We start from the raw sequence: 18,653 nt of genomic DNA on the forward strand, positions 1-18,653 counted from the left end.
AGGTAAATCTTTATAATAATTTTACATTAGTTATTTAATATTCTCTTATAATTAGTTCTTTTTATATATAATATATAATATATAAATTATATATATAATAAATAATATATAAAACACCAATATATATATTAGCCTACGTATTTGTTTGCATATGCATTCTAAATATATATATTACAAAACTTTATACGGCAAAATATAATATTACATATGCATGCATGAAATTAAAACAATTCTTTTTTTGAAAGGAGTCTGTACGGCATTTATTCAAAATATGCAAAAATAGCAGCTGGTGGACCTGAGTCCGAATACATAACTGTCGTCTGAGTAACGGCAATAGATGCTAAAGTATGAGCTAAATAATTATCTAATATAGGAACATGTCGAATTAAACAATTCTCAAAAGTCAACATACTAGTCCTGCAGCTATCAATGGCATAGCCCAAGTAAGACCGTGATGATTGAGTCGTAGATGATAGATATTGTTGTAGTACTAAGCAATCTGTGAAGAGCTGGATAGAGTTTATACCGCGATCTCTCAACCATGACAATACTTCCTTGCACGCTAGAGCCTCCGCCATTAGTGGTGTAAAACAATCTGATATAGGGGTGGTCATTGCGGAAATATATCCTCCTTGCGCATCTAGAATAATAGCACCCGCCGCCGCCTTGTTCGTTTGTGGGTCGTACGCCGCGTCGACGTAGCACTTGAGGGGATCCGCGTGTGGCGCAATTGTTTGTGGCAGTTGGTGTTCGTGTGGCATCATCACAGCGCTGGTCATAGGCAGCAGGCCGTTCACTGCCGGTTCGGCAGTATTGGTTGCGGCATTCAGCAGCAGTGCAGTTGGCGCTCCACCGTGGTCCACTACAGCCGCATCGGCCTGCAATTGTACATGCGTCGGGTGCGCAATTCTCCACGAGTGTACAGCTGAAGACGCCATCGCAATTACTTTCTGAGGCCTGGACAAACATGCGTCCCAAACAGCCCCATTCCTCGCACGCCAAATGTAGTATAGAATTGCCACTGCATAAATAATCTGATTATCATCTAAAATATTCATCAAATCATTAAACAAATCACTGAAAACATTTGTGACACTATTGGGGATTGGAATGTGAGATTGTGCCCAAATGTTTGTTGTATAGCCACATGTGATCAAGGAATGCACTATATCCTCATGTGATGCTCCACACATAGCACATGTTGGATCAATATCCCCCTCTTTATAAGTAGATTGTTTGTGGTGGGCAAGATATTATTCAGAGCTCTCCATAGAAATGTCTTCCACCTTGGTGGGATTTTGAGTTTCCATAAAATCTTCCATTTATCAAAGGTCCCTAGTGGTTGGGAGAAATTACCCACTAGTCTCCTATACCCATTCTTGACTGAATATTCACCATTTGGATCCCCATACCAGTACCACAAATCATCATAATCAAGTGACACAGGTATTTTTTTAATTCTTTCCACATCCTCCAATATGAAAATATCTGTGAGAATATCCGGATCCCAAGTTCTAGTTTGTTGATCCATTAGTCCCATCACCTTTGCCTGCGCCAATTGGGGTGGTTTTTCTGTTTGTATCCTCGGGTGGTTTTCATCATGTAACCATGGGTGGTCCCAAATTAAATTTGTTTTACCATTCCCAATTCTTCTCCTCACACCCCCACAAATTAACTCCTGAGCTGCCAAAATACTCCGCCAACAAAAGCTTGGGTTATTACCCAAGCATGCCTCATAGAAAGAATTAGTGGGATAATACCTGGCCTTATAAACTCTCGAAACTAATGATTGCGGCTGTGTCAGAATACGCCACCCTTGCTTCCCCAACATGGCAAGATTAAAGGCATGTAAGTCCTTAAATCCCAACCCTCCATACTTCTTTGGAATACATAGTTTATCCCATGCCTTCCAATGTATACCTTGTTCATTCTTGGATCTCCACCAATAACGATTCATGGTTCGCTCAATGGCAGTGCATAAAGTCATAGGCAGTAAAAAAAACACTCATTGAAAAGGTAGGCATAGATTGGGCTACACTTTTTAATAAAACTTCCTTTCCTGCTTGCGACAACAATTTTTTATTCCATGAGCTGATCCCCTGTCTTATCTTATCCTCAATATAAGAGAATGCTGCCCTCTTGTTTCTGCCCACAAACGATGGAAGTCCTAAATACTTCCCAAAATTCGGAGCCTGCACCACCCCCAATATATTGGCCACCTCCTCCCTTATCTCTCCACGTGTATTTTTACTGTAACAAATATTTGACTTATGATAATTTACTGCTTGACCAGACATCTTTTCATACTCTGACAAACATCGTTTAATTACTTGTGCCTCTTGCACATTTTCCTTGAAAAAAGTAAACTATCATCGGCAAAGAATAGGTGGGTAATGGAAGGTGCTCCTCTTGCCACCCTACACCCATGTATTTCTCCCTTTGCCTGTGCCTGCTGCAACAATAGTGAAAGCCCTTCTGCACAAATAATGAATAAATATGGTGAAAGGGGATCCCCTTGTCTTAAACCACGAGTCGGGATTATCTGCTCACTCCGTGTCCCATTCACCAACACATTATAAGATACAGTGGTTACACACATCATTAGTAATTCCACCCATCTTCCATCAAACCCCATGGCCATTAACATTCCTTGTAAAAAGGACCATTCCATACGGTCGTAGGCTTTGTCCATATCCAGCTTTAAAGCCCCCCAACCCATGAGTCCACATTGTTTCCTGTTCAAATAATGGCATACTTCCGCAGCTACCAATATATTATCAGTTATCAATCTCCCAGCTATGAATGCACTTTGCGACTCAGATATGATACTCTCCATCAAAGGCTTCATTCTAGCCGTAATAACTTTGGCCATAATTCTGTATACCACATTACTCAATGCAATTGGCCTATAATCAGAAATCGTCTCTGGGGTTTTCTTCTTCGGGATCAGTATAATATTCGTCTCATTCAAGTTATTTGGAAACGAATTCGTATTGAGACAATTAACAATATAAGTAGAAACATCAGTACCCACCACATCCCAGAAGTGTTGATAAAATCCAGGGTTCATCCCATCCGGCCCAGGAGCCTTATCAGGAAACATTGAAAATAATGCAGATTTAATCTCACTCTCATCAAAAGGGCGCAACAGGTTTTCATTCTGCGCAGCTGTCACACGCGGTTGTATGCTCTCAAAGAAGTTGTCATTAATAACAGGAGAACTCGAGTCAAAGATATCACGGTAATAATGCAAGATACTATTCCTCATGGCATCACCCTCAATCCAATCCCCATTACTATTCTAAGTTTCATAATAGAATTCTTTTTCTTTCGGTGAGAAGCGTACCTGTGATAAAACTTGGTGTTCGCATCCGCGTTCTTAAGCCAATGCTGTTTGGCTCTCTGCCTCCAGTATGTATCCTCCTGCAACTCAATATTAGTCAAACAGTCCTCTATCTTTCAAAATTCAGCTAATGATCCCGGGTCCGTACGCCCTCTAAGTCGCATCTGGTCCTTCCTTAAATTCAGTATTCTCTCCCCGAATTTGTGAAAACGGTCTCCACCCCAACGTGTTAACCGCTCACCACAAATTGTGACACACTCCTGTAACCCTCTACTCCTTCCTTCCTCCCAGGCCTTTTCTACCACACCCCTACAACCTTCATCATGTAACCATGCCATCTCAAATCTAAAACCCCTTCTTAGACCACTTATCCTTTCCTTGGGATTCTGAAGATTGAGAATCCCAAGGAAAAGAGCTGAATGATCTGACTTACGGGTCAACATATTAAGCACACTAGCATCAGGTACCAGATCCCTCCATCCCTGTGTAGCCAAAATCTTGTCCAATCTTTCCTCTATCCAGTTTGGTGTACCCTTTCCCTTCTGCCAAGTAAAAGGATATCCTGTCATGGGTAACTGAGCCAATCCACACTCCTCAATAGTCTCTCCAAATCCCCGTAATAAAGCATCAGGATGCGGATTACCTCCCCGTTTCTCATTTTGAAATAAGAGATCATTAAAATCTCCTATCATAACCCACGGTAGATCAGATTTATTTGCCAGCGTACGAATAAGGTCCCACGAATCCCTTCTTTGCGGTCACTTTGAAAAGCCGTAGAAACCTGTCATTCTCCACTTTTCAAATCCGGGCATACTCACCTCCATGTCTACATAATTATCAGAATAACTCAATAACCTTGCTGTGTTATTCGACCTCCACAGTAATGCTAACCCACCACTCAGTCCAGAATTATCGACATTAAACAAACCATCAAAACCAAGCTTAACCCGGAGTCGCTCAGCATGATCCCGGTTAACTTTGGTCTCTATCAGAAATACAAAATCGGGTTTCTTGCGGGACACCATGTCCTCAATTTCCCGAACTGTCCGTGGATTACCCAAGCTACGGCAGTTCCAGCTCAAAGTACTCATTGGGTCGGGCAGGTCTGCACCGCAGCACCCGCCATCTGCAAGTTTTTTTGTACATCTGTCATTGCAACATCATGTCCCACCCCAACTTCCTTATTCACCCCACGCCCGCCCTCCCCCTCATCCACCCCCCTCCTCCTTTTGGCCACCGCACACACTGCCTCATGCACACCCCCCTCTTTCTCCATTCTGTCTTCTCTCACCCCGCCCCTCATTCCCCGTTCCACCACCTCCCTCACACTCCCTTTCGGCTTACCCCCCAATGGAACCAACCATGCATCGCCAATCTGTCTTGGGCCACGCACACCCCCTGCCCTCAATTCATCATTGTAAGGAAACTATTCGACCGGCACGGTAGCATTCCGAGCTTTTAGACAAAACCTATAAGAATGTCCCATCATTCCACAATAAAAACAAAAAGTGTGTAGCCTCTCGTACCTGAAATTGATCCAACAATACGTTTTATCTCGTTTCATCATTCTCATCATTCGCTTAATCGGCTTGTCTACCGGGATTGCAACTCTTATCCGATAATATGTTAGCCATGGTGCATCGAGGAAACGATCATCCAATCTAACGAAAGCCCCCAAAAAATTCCCAATCTGCTCCAGAATTTTTTCCGTTGTATATCCAAACGGTATGTCATAGCATTGGACCCATAATTCTACTGTGTCAAGAGCTACCTCGGTCGGAATTGCGCCCGGCTGAAGTTGTTGACATACTAGCGTGTGATTCTGGAATGCCCAGGGACCACCCTCTAACACATACTGCATATCCGTAGAATGACAGAAAACATACATGAATAATTTCGGTTGAACCTCAGTTATTTGAACCCCACGCACCGGTTGCCATACGGATGCAAACACCTGCAGCATGAATTCAAATTTGATCGCCTTCTCCGTTAGAAATCGCCCAACCAAAACCCAAGTCTCCTCCTCCTCCATAGCCTGCTCCGCCTCACCCTCCTCCTCCTCGGCCGGAACTAGCGTGGCTTCTTCCTCTTCCAGAACGAGTTCGTTCCATCGTTCCGTCAATCCCGCGATTACTCCATCCTCTGCAGTCGTCTCCATCGTCCTCGTCGAACAGGCCGGAAGAAACCGTCGCCTGTCGTGTGCTGCTGCCGGAAAACCTAGGTTAACCTAGAGGAAGACGAAAACCCTAGACAAGGCAGAGAAAATTTTATATTACATATATCTTTGTGAAATTAAAACAATTCAAAACTTTATGTTTGAATTGTTCTTTCATTTGTACAGGAGTGCGGATATCATGCGGAGGAGTGCTTCAACGGCAAAAGAATAGGAAAATTGATGGTGGAGATTTTTAGAGTTTATTTTTAGGAGTAGTATAAATAGTGTAGGTTTTTTATTGTAAAATGTTCATTCTTCCCTTCTCGATTATTTTTTAAAGCTGTTATCAATGTCCATTCGTTGCTAATTTCTTTAGCTTGATTTAGTGAATTGAAGCCCCGAAATTGATTATGCTGTAAGATTATTTATTTATTTTGGTATATAATTTTTATGCATTTCAGTATTAAATATTCTTCTAAGTTATTTGATATAATTATTTGCTATATTAGATAATGTTGTGCTACAAATTATTCTAATATTCAGTAGCAACTGAGACTAATTATTGACGGCTTAGTGATAATTGGTTTCAGGAAGAGTATTTTCCTAAATTAAATGCAACTGCTTGTGCTTGTTTTATTTAGTTTGTCGGTTTTCCTAGTTCCTATTGTTGCTATTAAATTAAATCTATAGCGCTTGTCTTAGGTTATTTAGTAGTTAGGGGTAATTAAACCGCGTGTGCTTTTGTTACCTACAACTAAGGGAAAACGGAAATGAAATAACTTCACGACAAATATTCAATTGCATATTAATTACTTTTTGAATCAATGATCAGTGTTAAATTCCAGTGGTGGATCTTTACTAACCAAGGTTTTCTATTATAAGTGTTTTCAATATATTGTTTTCATTGCTTTATTCGTTTATATACTTTGATTATCACTTTCATACCAAACCCCTCCCTTTCTTTTAATTTGAGCACATACGTTAAACTAGTTACTCCTCGTGGGATCGACCCTTACTCCCGCTACTACGTTTGTAAGGTTTTAATTTGGGAGCCTACGACAGCTCGCCAAGTGGGCACGTGGTGGGTGGTCGACCTCCTGCCAACGCCCCTCTGGAACGTGACTGTGAAGGAGGAATTACTTTGGGAAAGTCACGAAAATGCACTGATTTAAGTCCAAATAATTCCACACTCATATGAACAATAAAAGGGATTTAAATGCATGGGAAATCTTAAGAAATCACATTATTATGATACTAACAAGGGACACGGGAGACATTCAATGACATATCATAAGGATCACACACCCTATCCTCCCCATTCTTAACTAAAGCTACGTTTCCACAATTTTCCTTCATGCAAACTTATATAAGTACTTATCGAGCTATTAGTGGTTTAATTATCAAAGTAATTGGTCGGTTATGATTAGGGAAAGTGAGCTATTATATGTCGAATAAAATTTACAAGTTCCAAAATACTTTATCAAATAACAAATATCCAAATAACGCACGTTTGATCAAATAGTTAAGCAATTATTATGCAATGTCTGACTTGGTTTACAAACAAATCAATTAGGAACATAATCCAACTTTCATGTTCAAGCAAATAAACAAGTATGAAATTTAAACAAAATCAATTGTTAGTAATCAAAGAGTGATATGCAACAAGGCAGGTAATAGTATGCAAGGATGTCACAACATTTAGGGCAAGCATAAGGAATGAAGAACAAGTATGTGAGAAAAAGCGATAAACTCCCAATCTCACCGCGCGTCCTAAAATCCCTATTTCTAAACACCTGAAGTTTAAGCTTAACATTCTAAAGTTCAAGCCTTAGTCTTAGAATCTTATTCTAAAGGTATTGTCTTAGGGTCGAACTTAGGCTCTGATACCATCTGTAACACCCCGAAATTTTTAAAACTTTTCAATCTTATAATATGAAAGCAATTCTATTAATTAATCCCAAATGGAGTATTCTGAACATAAGGGTCTGGGGTGTTATGTCACATCTGAGCTGGAGAACTCAGATGCACAGGCTACATTAACAAACTATCCTCAAACAATTGTCATTACATAAGCAAGGCACGCAGGCCGAAAGGGAATCTAACTATCTAAACCTTGGGTCCTCTAGCGCGCTCCGGTAGCTAATCATCTGTGCCTGAAAGCCAAATATATTTGTTCAGCGAATGATGCTGGTAACCTACTCTAACGCGTTAAAATCCAATATAGGTAAATATATATATAGATATAGGAAAACCATTTTGAATCAGGAAGATATATACTTAGGAGACTCTAGCTTTAAAAATAGGAATAGACTCGACAAGTAGGGACAAGCACATTTAACAGTCATAATCAAGCATGTAAAGACATCATCATATGTATTTATATCTAAGGTCACAGGTCACTTTTCATGTCATTCATATCATCTTTCAATCAATATCTTTATCACACAAGCACACTTTGGTGGCGCCACGGGACCAATCGCATGCCCCAAACATGAGGGTTAGCGCATATAGAGCTAACATGGCCATAGCACCCTACCTCATACCATAGCATGAAGGAATTGACCGCAGCCAAATGTATAGACCATCGATAGTTTCAACGACGGATCACCGCCCTACACACTGCTGACGCGCTCAGTCGGTGGACTGTGATCCTCTTTTGGGGACTGCGACCATACAAACCGCTTGACGAGCTCAGTCGGTGGGTCGTAGCTGATCAAAGCCCTACACACCGCCTGAAGGAATCATTCGGTGGGCGATGATCTTTGGGAACTACGACCCTACACACCGCTGGCACATACACTCGGTGGATCGCAGCAGACCATAGCCCTACACAGCGCCTGACAACTCATTCGGTGGACTATGGAATTCCTCGGGCTAGTGGCCCTACACACCGCCTGGCGCGTCCAGTCGGTGGACCATAGCACACGAGGCCCATGTGGACCGCAGCCCTAGAAGTGAGTCACTGACCGCAGCGAGGAGAATGAACCGCAGCTCATGAGTAACCAGTTTGACCGCAGCCAAGATAACGAACTGCAGCTCGTGTATAACCAATTTGATCGCAACCAAATTGGGGTATCATGCTCACATAACACATAGTAACACATATTAGCACATTGGGAAGGGGGAAAGCGTATAAATAAACTTATGCGTGATTATCCACATACTAAGAATAGTCCTAAGGGGTTCATGCATCTTCCTCCTAGGCCAACGGGTTACCGATTCAACTAGCATGGAATATACGAGACTCTTTTATCCTACGAACGGTACTCGAAACATCAACTAGACTCATGCACGACAAACGGGGTCCGTTGGGACACCACGGGGGTTGGGGGAACATCAAACGGGGAAGCCGAAGTCCCAAATTGGGCAAATTCTAGCGGGTGGAGGGCCACCCGCCGGCGATAGTCTTCCGGGCAGCGGGTGCCCAGCGGGCAGTCGGCGGGCAGTCGTCTGCCCGCTGCCGGTGGCGTTACTTCGGGCAGCGGGTAGGTGGCGGGTCCCCCTACCCCCACCTTCCCCCCACTGACTCTTTTCCAAAATATACGTCCCGGGATCCTCCGTGGAACCCGAAACCATGCTTAGACACTTTTAAACGCAATTGATGACACCACGTAGACAATTAACGGATCAAAAGCAAGAATCACATAGAACACACCCTTATGGCTTCTAAACATAATCAACACCCGAACATGTGAATTCCCACACAAATATACCAAGAATATCCCAATACGAAATTCACGATTCAACCTAGGGCTCTAATCATATTTAAATTACAAAATCTTACTTTATCTTTAAAATCAAGATTTATCAAGAACATCACACAATTATCAAGATTCTCTTATCATCATCAAGATCATCAAGATTACACATAAAATCCCATCAATCATCAAGATCACATCATAATTATCATAGAAGATTTCATCAAGACACAAGCATATAGAAGGAGCCAAAGAAGAAGATTATAGCAAAGAAAATAGGTGTGACACCCCAAAAAATCCACATTCAATCCATGGATTAATTGAGTAATTAATTCTATTTTATTTAAGGAATTAATTCCTAAAATCCTGATTTTTAATACTCAAGGACTAGTATTTGACTAGTCAACCTTAATGTTGTGTTGTACCTTGCGCTTTGAGGGGGGTTTCCTTGTTCCTTACACTTTCTAAAGGTTAGTAAGGGTATTCTTGACTTTTCACCAAGAGTTAGTATTTTAACCAAACCTAGAAGACTTCTTCATTTCATTCCTTACATTTCCTAGAAATTAGCTCTACCTTCTCTCTAGAAAGGTGAGTAGCTTATTCTTCAAGCCAAGTTGAGACCCTTGTCAAGATTCCAAGATTTGCTACCAAGATTCAACCTTTCACCTATTTGGGCATCTAGGAGGGTAAGATCTAAGTCCATCTTCTGTTTTTGGTTTCATCTTAGTTGTCTTTTCTTAAAGGTAGGATCTTTATGATCTTTTGGTTTAATCTTGAAGTGGGTTTGGAAAGTAAGCCTTGTGGGGAGCTTGTTGTGGTGTAAAGTGAAGTCTTTTGGTCTACAAGAGATAACCCATGCTTTACAAAACCTATTTTGCTTACCTACATGTGATTTCTTGGATTCTACATGTGTTTTGCTATGAAATGTGAGAGTTTATGCATGTGTCTTGTGATAATGCATATTAGAGCTTGTGTTTAGGGTTCCTTTGTGCCATTGCTAGGCATTTTCCATGATTCAAGTCATTTTGTTGTGTTGGGTGAGATTTGGCATGTTTTGGACTTGAAATTGTGTTTGGAGAAGAAAATCCGCGAAGGGATTTGTTGTGGTACAGGATTGTTCCCGCGGGCGGAACGGCGGGCGGTGCACCACCCGCCGGCCTACCCGCGGGTTCGGGCATTGTGGGAATATGTTCCCGCGGGCGGAACCACGGGTGGGGCGCTACCCGCGGGTACATGGTGGTGTTTGTCCGGGATTTGTTCCCCGTGGTCCGTTTGACTCGGTATTTGGTCTTTTGACTTCCCGATGTTCTTTTGTGGAACTATTTGAGTGTCTTCTTGATGTTTCGTATGTCTAGAACTATATGGTAGGAATCCTTGTAGGGCTTTGGTGTCTTGAATCGTGCTAAGTGTTCAACATTGTGTTTCGTTGAACCGTGAAGTGTCTTGTGTGTTCCTCGGAACTATCTTTGGTTTCCCCGTTGATAAGCACGCTAGTTTGATGTCTAAATGCTAGCATGTGTGTTGCTTGTACCTTCCGATTGATTGATGATAACTTGTGTTATTCATCGTTGTTGTTGTTGGGCTGTGACCCATTCCTTGCTTGAGTATGTTTCATATCTTCGTTGTGATCCGTTGATTGATTCCTGTTGAGGTGTGATGTGTGTGTGGCTTTACCTGGACTGCACGATTAGTGGTATGGGACACTAGTCACCAAGGTATTGCAGCGGTCCTCGTGGTGGCCGTGACGTGATTATGGAGTTGTGGCCTTTGTGTAAGGTTCACGTTTTTGTGGGATAACATGTGTTATCCGTCCGGGCATGTGTTGCCGTGTACGGTACCTTGTGTACTATGAATTGGTGGTCTCGTTGGTGGTCGCTGGTGGGGGACGACGGTCCCGGGGGAATAAGGTTGGACTTGGTTGTACAGGGGTCCTGGAGGTAATGGTTGGAAGAAGATATAAGGTTGGGGGTAGCCATAAGGCTGGAACTGGGCATAAGGAAGGCATATCAACTCGTGATGGGTGATGTCACGAGGGCTTGTGTAGCCGTTGTTGTGAGTTCTCTTTCTTGTGACGTGTGTAGTCACAAGGGCATGTGTTGCCATCGGTCTTGTCTCTATCCTTTGTGTTGTGGTTAACCTTTGTGGTTTGGGATGTGTTCCCGTGTTATCTTTGTGAGTGATGAGTCTTGTGTTGACTGTTGATCTTGGCTTTTGACTTATATACTTATGTATTCCGTTTCGAAAATGGCTTTACAACTTATATCTATCTATGTATGATATTTCACATGTATTGGTGGGTTACCAGCATTATCGCTGACCGGGCGTCGTCCCAATGTTTATCTTTGTATCTTTCAGGTGATGTTTAGACGAGCGCGATGTCTAGTGCCTGGTAGCTTAGCACCTTTATCCTTGTTTTGTGGCCTGTGCGCCATTGTAGTTTTAGACTGATGTCTTTGGGATAGATGTTTACACATTGCAGATTTGATCGCCGTAGCGTTTACCGTGTTTGGTAGACGTGGCGTAACACCCCGTTTGGATTTCTTTTATCCAGTTCTCGTTTTATCTTCCTCTGTGCTAGTTTTGTTGTTTGATCTGCATGTGTAAAGGCTTTTTATCTAGCTTGTTTGGGGGGTGTTACAATAGGTTTTGTTGAGACATGGGTTACCTCTTAGCATTAGTTAATCCTCCCTTGGTTATTAAGGTTCTTCTCTAAAATTTCCATCCGATCGATCTCCCTAGGCTTGGTGGTGGGGAACCCCTTAGGAATATTTTTGTGTAATATAACTATGGTGGTAAGGGTTCTAATGCTTTTTAATCCCCTATTTATAGCATCAGGTAACCTAATCATAATCTGAATAGTAAAGGCTTACTTTCTTCATTCCTAGTAGATAAATAGGGCTAGGATTCCTAATTAGAATATGACTAGTAAAAGGTTTACTCTCTTTATTCCTAATAGGCTTAAGACTCTGGTTTAGGCAAGGTTCCACGATTCATGGTGGACCACATTAATTAATTAAAGGGAATTCTAACCGAATTAAATCCTTTTTAATTATTATTAACGGAATCAATTAAGTAATTAATCCGGGATTGAAGGCTGTAACACGGGGTGTTATATGCTTGGTGGTGGCTGTTATGGCGGGCTTGGGTGGTGCCGGCGGCATGGAGAGAGGGTGAGAGGGAGAGAGAGGGAGTTGTGTGTTTGGAGGAAGAAGAAGGGTTTTTGATTTGGGAATTTTGTGGGTTTTGGGGATTTGTAGGGGTTTAAGAAGGGAGTGTTCCCTTGAGATTTCAAGAAACACTCATAGCCTAGTGGTTGAGGCTTTAGTCTTGTAGGTGAGAGTAGGGGTGCAAACGAGCCGAGCCGAGCCCGAGCATGGGTAGGCTCATGCTCGTGCTCGTTAATGATAGCACTGCTCGAGCTCGAGCTCGAGTTCGTTCGAGCTCGTGAACTGATGCTCGAGCTCGAGCTCGAGCTCGAGCTCGAATTCGAGCTGAACTTGAGCTCGAGTTCAGGCTCGAATTCGAGCTCAAGTTTAGGCTCGAATTTGAGCTCAATTTTGATATCGAATTTGACCTGTTTGATTTAAAATTTAAACTACTTTGTTTTATGACTTTTATCCATACATAATTACTAAAGTATTTTAATTTCCCTCCCCTAATTATTATTTTTATATACTAAATATAATATAATATAATTATATATTATATAATATATTATAAGGCTCGCGAGCGGCTCGTCGAGCCGCGAGCCTACAATACCTAAGCTCGGCTCATGCTCGTTTAATCCATGAGCTGGTCGAGCTCGAACCGAGCTCGATTTTGACCGAGTTCGAGCCGAGCGTTGACCGAACTGCTCACGAGCGACTCACGAGCGGCTCGGCTCATTTACACCCCTAGGTGAGAGGTCTAAGGTTCCATTCCTATTGATAGCATTAACCCCCTTTGTTTTGCACCCCCTTTGGGTGTCTTTGTCTTTTTTCCTTCTTTTATCTTTTAGTGGTAAAAGGTTTGACCGGTCTTCCTTGTTGGACTTTGGATGTTGACTTTGGTGACTCGTGGGTTCTTGGGGTAGACTAGTCCTTTTCTTTATGCAAAATTATTTTGATTTTGCTTCTTTATTTATAATAATTCCGAAGTAGCTAAACTAAACAAGTAACTTTACTACGAGGGTGGTTACAGGGGGTTCGCTAATTACCCTAAACAGAACTCGTCTCCTGGAGCCATGTTTTCTTGGTCGAGGTTGCCTTCGTTTTCGAATTCGGCCTGAGTGCGGCTCGTGACGAACACCTTTCCGGGAGCACCGTAATTCCCTTGATTGTCCGTGCCCCTGTGTTGGCCCATGATTGTGGGGCGCGAGTTCGGGGGTTGGGTGCACTAGAAGGGCTTGTGTCCTTCTTCCCCGCAGTTGAAGCATCGCCAGGGGTTGCCCATGCAATCTTTGCCTCTATGGTCTTTGTTGCATTTTTGGCAATGGAGGTTCCTTGTATTGGCTTCGTTGTTTCCCAGGGGTGGCCTTTGGCAAGCTGGGTTGCTTGGTCTTGTGTTGGTGTTGTTTCTTGTTCTTTTCATAGGTGGTGCCCCACCTCCTGTGTTCATTTTACGGATCTGTTCCTGGACCCCACATTGTAGTAGTTGGATTCGATAGAGATTGGTGGCACTGGAGTAAGCCTCGTTGAGGGTTCGGGGTCCGCTCACGATTAGTGTGTTCCGGGCTTCAATGTTGAGGCCCGAAATAAATCTTTCTATCTTGGTTGCCTCCGTGGGGACTAATTCTGGCGCGAAGCGCGCTAGCTCAAGGAACCGCTTATGGTATTCCACGACGGTAGTCATTCCTTGCTTTAGGCGGAGGAACTCTTCGTGCATGGATGCTTTTACGTGTGCTGGGTAGAATCGTTCTCGTAGTCGTGTTTTTAGGTTTTCCCAGTTGAACCCTGGTTCCTGTCTGTAAGTGGGCCCCTCGTGTATTCCCCAAAGGTCTACCTCGTGTCCGAAGTAGAACGAGGCTATCTCTACACGACGTTTTTCTTGGCATTCTACTAATCCCAGAATCTTGTCGAAGGTCCGAATCCATTCCTCAAGGATTGCGGGATCTTCTTCTCCCGAGAAAGTGGGCGGTCGATGATTTAAACTTGTCGAGCGATTTCTGAGTTTGCGTTTGGTGGAGGCGGTGGTGGTCTGTTGTTCCGGAGAGCTATGTCGCTTAGTGCCTGGGCGACTTGTGTTAGTTGCTGTAGATTCTGAGCCAGGGGATAGTGTGTGGCGGGTTCAGGGGTCCTTGATTGCCTTTTGTTTGGTGCCATATCGTAGGTCTACATGGCCAATGTTTATTGTAATGATGAGTTAGTGTGTTGCACCCTTACCTTGATGCGATAAGTGAAGGGGGGAGTTCTTTAAATTAATGAAGGATAAAGTGAGGGAAAGTTATGTGATGATAGGTAGGCTCACAATCTCACCGCGCGTCCTAAGATTCCTGAATCCTATGTTCCTAAATACCTAGGCTCAAGCCTAATGTCCTAAAGTCTGGTTTTAAGATTTTTATCCTAGGGTCAAACTTAGGCTCTGATACCATCTGTAACACCCCGATATTTTAAAACTTTTCAATCTTATAATATGAAAGCAATTGTATTAAATAAAACCCAAATGGAGTATTCTAAACATAATGTCTAGGGTGTTATGCCACATCTGAGCTGGAGAACTCAGATGCACAGGCTATTCTAACTAACTATCCTTTAAACATTGTCATTACATCATCAAGGCGCGCAGGCCGAAAGGAAAGACTAACTATCTAAGCCGAGGTCCTCTAGCGCGCTCCGGTAGCTAATCATCTGTGCCTGAAAGCCAAATATATCTGTTTAGCGAATGATGCTGGTAACCCACTCCAACGCGTTGAAATACAATATAAGTATATATTTATATATAGATATACGAAAACCATTTTGAAGTAGGAAGGTATATACTTAAGAGACTCTAGCTTTAAAAACCAGGAATAGACTCGACAAATAGAAATAAGCATATTCAACAGTTATAATCAAGCATATAAAGATACTAGCATATATCCTAGAGTCACAGATTCACTTCACATCGTTCATATCATCATCCAATTCATATCTTGTGACATAAGCACACTTTGGTGGCGCCACAGGACCAATCGCATGCCCATACATGAGGGTCAGCGCATATAGCGCTAACACGGCCCCGCAGCACCCTACCTCGTATCGCAACACGAAGGGGTCGATCGCAACCGACCGATGAACCGCAGCTCATCATAATGTTTGATCACAACCAAACAGTGGACCGCAGCCCAAAAGTGAACCTCTGACCGCAGCCAGGAATATGAACCGTAGCTCATGTAAAACGTTAGATCGCAACCAAATGGTGGTGTTGGTCCCAAAAGAGGTAAGGTGAAAGTCTAGAGGGGGGGGCGGGGGGGGGGGGTGAATAGACTTTCAAACTTTTTCGCACAGCACAACAATTGCTAAGCCAAAGATAAACCAAAACTCTTAACTAGATTGTTAGAGTATGGTGCACAGCGGAAATAAATAAAAATAAAGTGTGTGTGAGATTGTGTGAGCAGTGTATCTCGTGTAGAGCGAATATGTAAAGAGCGGTAAGTAAAGAAAGCAGTAAAGAACACAAGACAATTATAGTGGTTCGCGAGGTGGTGTAATCCTCCTACTCCACTTGCTCTTATCTCCAAGAGCAATTCACTATATCTACCACTCCTTGGTTCCAAGATACAATGAATTTCCGTGATCTAGTGCTTTGATCACAAAGCCCGCACTAATCACACCCAGTGACACCACACTGCTGCTTCGGGTTTCACGTCGCCGCGCTACTATACCAGGATTTCACGACTCCGCGTTACTTTCCCCCCGTCTTCCACACTCCGGTAAAAACGTATCCCGTGATCCGGTGCTTTGATCACCAAGCCCACACCAATCACGCCCAGTGCCTCCGACACTGCTGCTTCGAATCTCACAGCTCCGTGTGAAAATCCAGGATTTCACAGCTCCGTGCTACTTTCCTCCCTTCTCTTGTTTTGCTCCAAAACATGTGTTGTCTTGCTTCCAACTTCTGAGACTCTGTAGATGATCTTCAATGATGCGCAGGTCTCTTTGATGAAGATAAACACTCTGGAATGATTTCTCTTGATAGCTCTGAGTGTTTTCTCTCTTTGAATATATCAAGTAAAGCACTTGATATTTTTTCTCTGCTTTGCTCTGTTTAAGAACTCTCAGAATATTTCTCTTTTAAAGCTTTTTGAGTTCTTTTTCTTTTCTCACTTCTCACTTGAAGATTTTTGGTATGCTCTGTACCAAATAAGATTTTTGCTCTATGCTCTTTCAAGCTTAATTGCTCTATTCGTTCCCCTTTGATGGGTTCGAATTTTCTCAACTGCTCTATCTCTTTTCAAGTTCGTGTTATGCTCTTCTGCTCTTCAAGTCTTCATATCTTCATCATTTTATAGCTGGTAATGAGAATCTATCCGTTGGAAAGAGACGCTCTCATTTTTGAAATCTTGTATCTTTTTGTCAGAGATCTTATCTTATCTTCTGCAAAGATGTCAGAAAGGATAAGCTAGCGTTGTTAGAGCTTCATCTCCATGTAAATGTGTTCTAAAACTTCATCTGATATTTCCTCTGGTTTTACGTTGAGTGGGAATATCTGGGTGTAGAACAGCTTCTCTGATTAGCTCTGAAGTGGTCTTTGTATCTTTGGGATTTAAAAATATTCATCAATTTAATCCCATACTAGTTAAACTAGTATTTTTCCCTGTGAGAATATTTTCATTGTAAGTTCATCTTCATCTTCTTCATTCTCACGTCTAGGTGTTCTCAGACTTCAAACTGGCTTTGAACTTCCACCCAATTTGAATTTCTCCTTTGTAATTGACACCCAATTTCAATTGGCACCCAATTTGAATTTCTCCATTGTAATTGGCTCCCAATTGACTTTAACTTGTAATTGGCTCCCAAATGCTCCTGGTGCTTTCAATTGCTTCCCAATTTGATTTGTTGACTTTGACTTCGAAATTGGCTCCTAGACTTCTCCTGGTATTGAATTTCATCTCATTTCAATTTGATCTCCATGTCTTCTTTGAATCGGTCCCCAACTTGAAATTGTATCCCATACTCCTGGTGCTTTCAATTGCTTCCCAATTTGATTTGTTGACTTTGACTTCGAAATTGGCTCCTAGACTTCTCCTGGTATTGAATTTCATCTCAATTCAATTTGATCTCCATGTCTTCTTTGAATCGGTCCCCAACTTGAAATTGCATCCCATACTACAACCTCAATTGGCTCCCAATTTCAATTCTAAATCGGTCCCCAACTTGAAATTGCATCCCATACTACAACCTCAATTGGCTCCCAATTTCAATTGCATCCCATACTACAACCTCAATTGGCTCCCAATTTCAATTGCATCCCATACTACAACCTCAATTGGCTCCCAATTTCAATTTCTCTGAAACTGGCTCCTAATTTCAATTGCTTCGAACTAGCTCCCAATTTCAATTGCTTCGAACTAGCTCCCAATTTCAATTGCTATGAAATCGGCTCCCAATTCCTTTGAATTGGCTCCCAAGTGCAATTGCATCTCAATTGCCACCCCAATTCCTTTGAATTGGCTCCCAAGTGCAATTGCATCTCAATTGCCACCCAAGTGAAATTGCTTCCCAATTTCCACTTGTAATCGGCGCCCAAGGCTTAAACTAGCGCCCAACTTTATCAGATTAATTTAATTTGACTTCTCAAATTTTACCTTGTAAAATTGTTGATGGTAAGTTTCAAACTTGAGCCATTTCGCATAATATATCAAGTATCATCCACTTCATCCGTACAACTTTTGATTAAATCTTCAATCATATTTGATGTACTCCTTTCTTTCCATAGATGCTTGATCTCCAAGTCAATTTTATGCATTCTTCCAACATTAATTTTCTTCACGAAAATACTTCTGGGATATCTTCTTTGAGTAGCATTGACGTGAATTATTGTATCATTCATCTTCTTCTTCAATTTGTCATTTTCTCCAGACAAATTCTTGATTTTCGGCTTTATATCTTCTTCTTCTATTTTCATCCATCTTCCTCTGTTTTTCTCTTTTCATAATTAAATAATTTCCCGATCATGGTCTTAAGACTCTACTAGACCTATAAATAAAATTGGGGGATCTACAAATACAAATTTGGCATATCAAAACCATTACACTTTATTCCTAACAATTTTCCCCCCTTTTGATAATGCCAAAACCTATACTCAGTCATTGGCTTTAAGTCTTTGAAAAATAATCTTTTTGCTCAATTTTATTTGACAAAGCCAAGATGAGTTTAACAGATGGTTTTCTAGACACAATCAAAAGAAACTTGTGAATTAAATTTTTAGACAAGCTCCTAAACGCATCTTGAATTATTTTTATTTTGATCATCATCAATTTTTAATTTTGTCGTGCGTT

At 41.9% G+C, this 18,653-nt stretch overlaps 1 protein-coding gene across 1 annotated transcript; it reads right to left on the reverse strand.

Annotated features, from left to right (window-relative positions):
• Positions 1–260: 260 nt before the first annotated feature.
• On the reverse strand, positions 261–1,957 carry LOC109152296. Its single transcript, XM_019299943.1, has 2 exons — positions 1,357–1,957; positions 261–1,045 (listed from the first exon to the last, which is right to left on the reverse strand). Exons 1-2 carry the CDS (start codon positions 1,955–1,957, stop codon positions 261–263), a joined length of 1,386 nt encoding a protein of 461 aa, XP_019155488.1.
• Positions 1,958–18,653: the final 16,696 nt, after the last annotated feature.

The sequence above is a fragment of the Ipomoea nil genome, unplaced genomic scaffold (assembly GCF_001879475.1).
Source record: "Ipomoea nil cultivar Tokyo-kokei standard unplaced genomic scaffold, Asagao_1.1 scaffold0114, whole genome shotgun sequence".
In the NCBI taxonomy this organism is placed as follows: domain Eukaryota; kingdom Viridiplantae; phylum Streptophyta; class Magnoliopsida; order Solanales; family Convolvulaceae; genus Ipomoea; species Ipomoea nil.

Coding starts and splice junctions, on each gene's coding strand:
- LOC109152296 (XM_019299943.1), bottom strand. CDS start 1,957: ATGAATCGTTATTGGTGGAGATCCAAGAATGAACAAGGTATACATTGG. Junction 1,046..1,356: donor TGGGTATAGGAGACTAGTGG/GTAATTTCTCCC, acceptor TGAATATTTTAG/ATGATAATCAGATTATTTAT.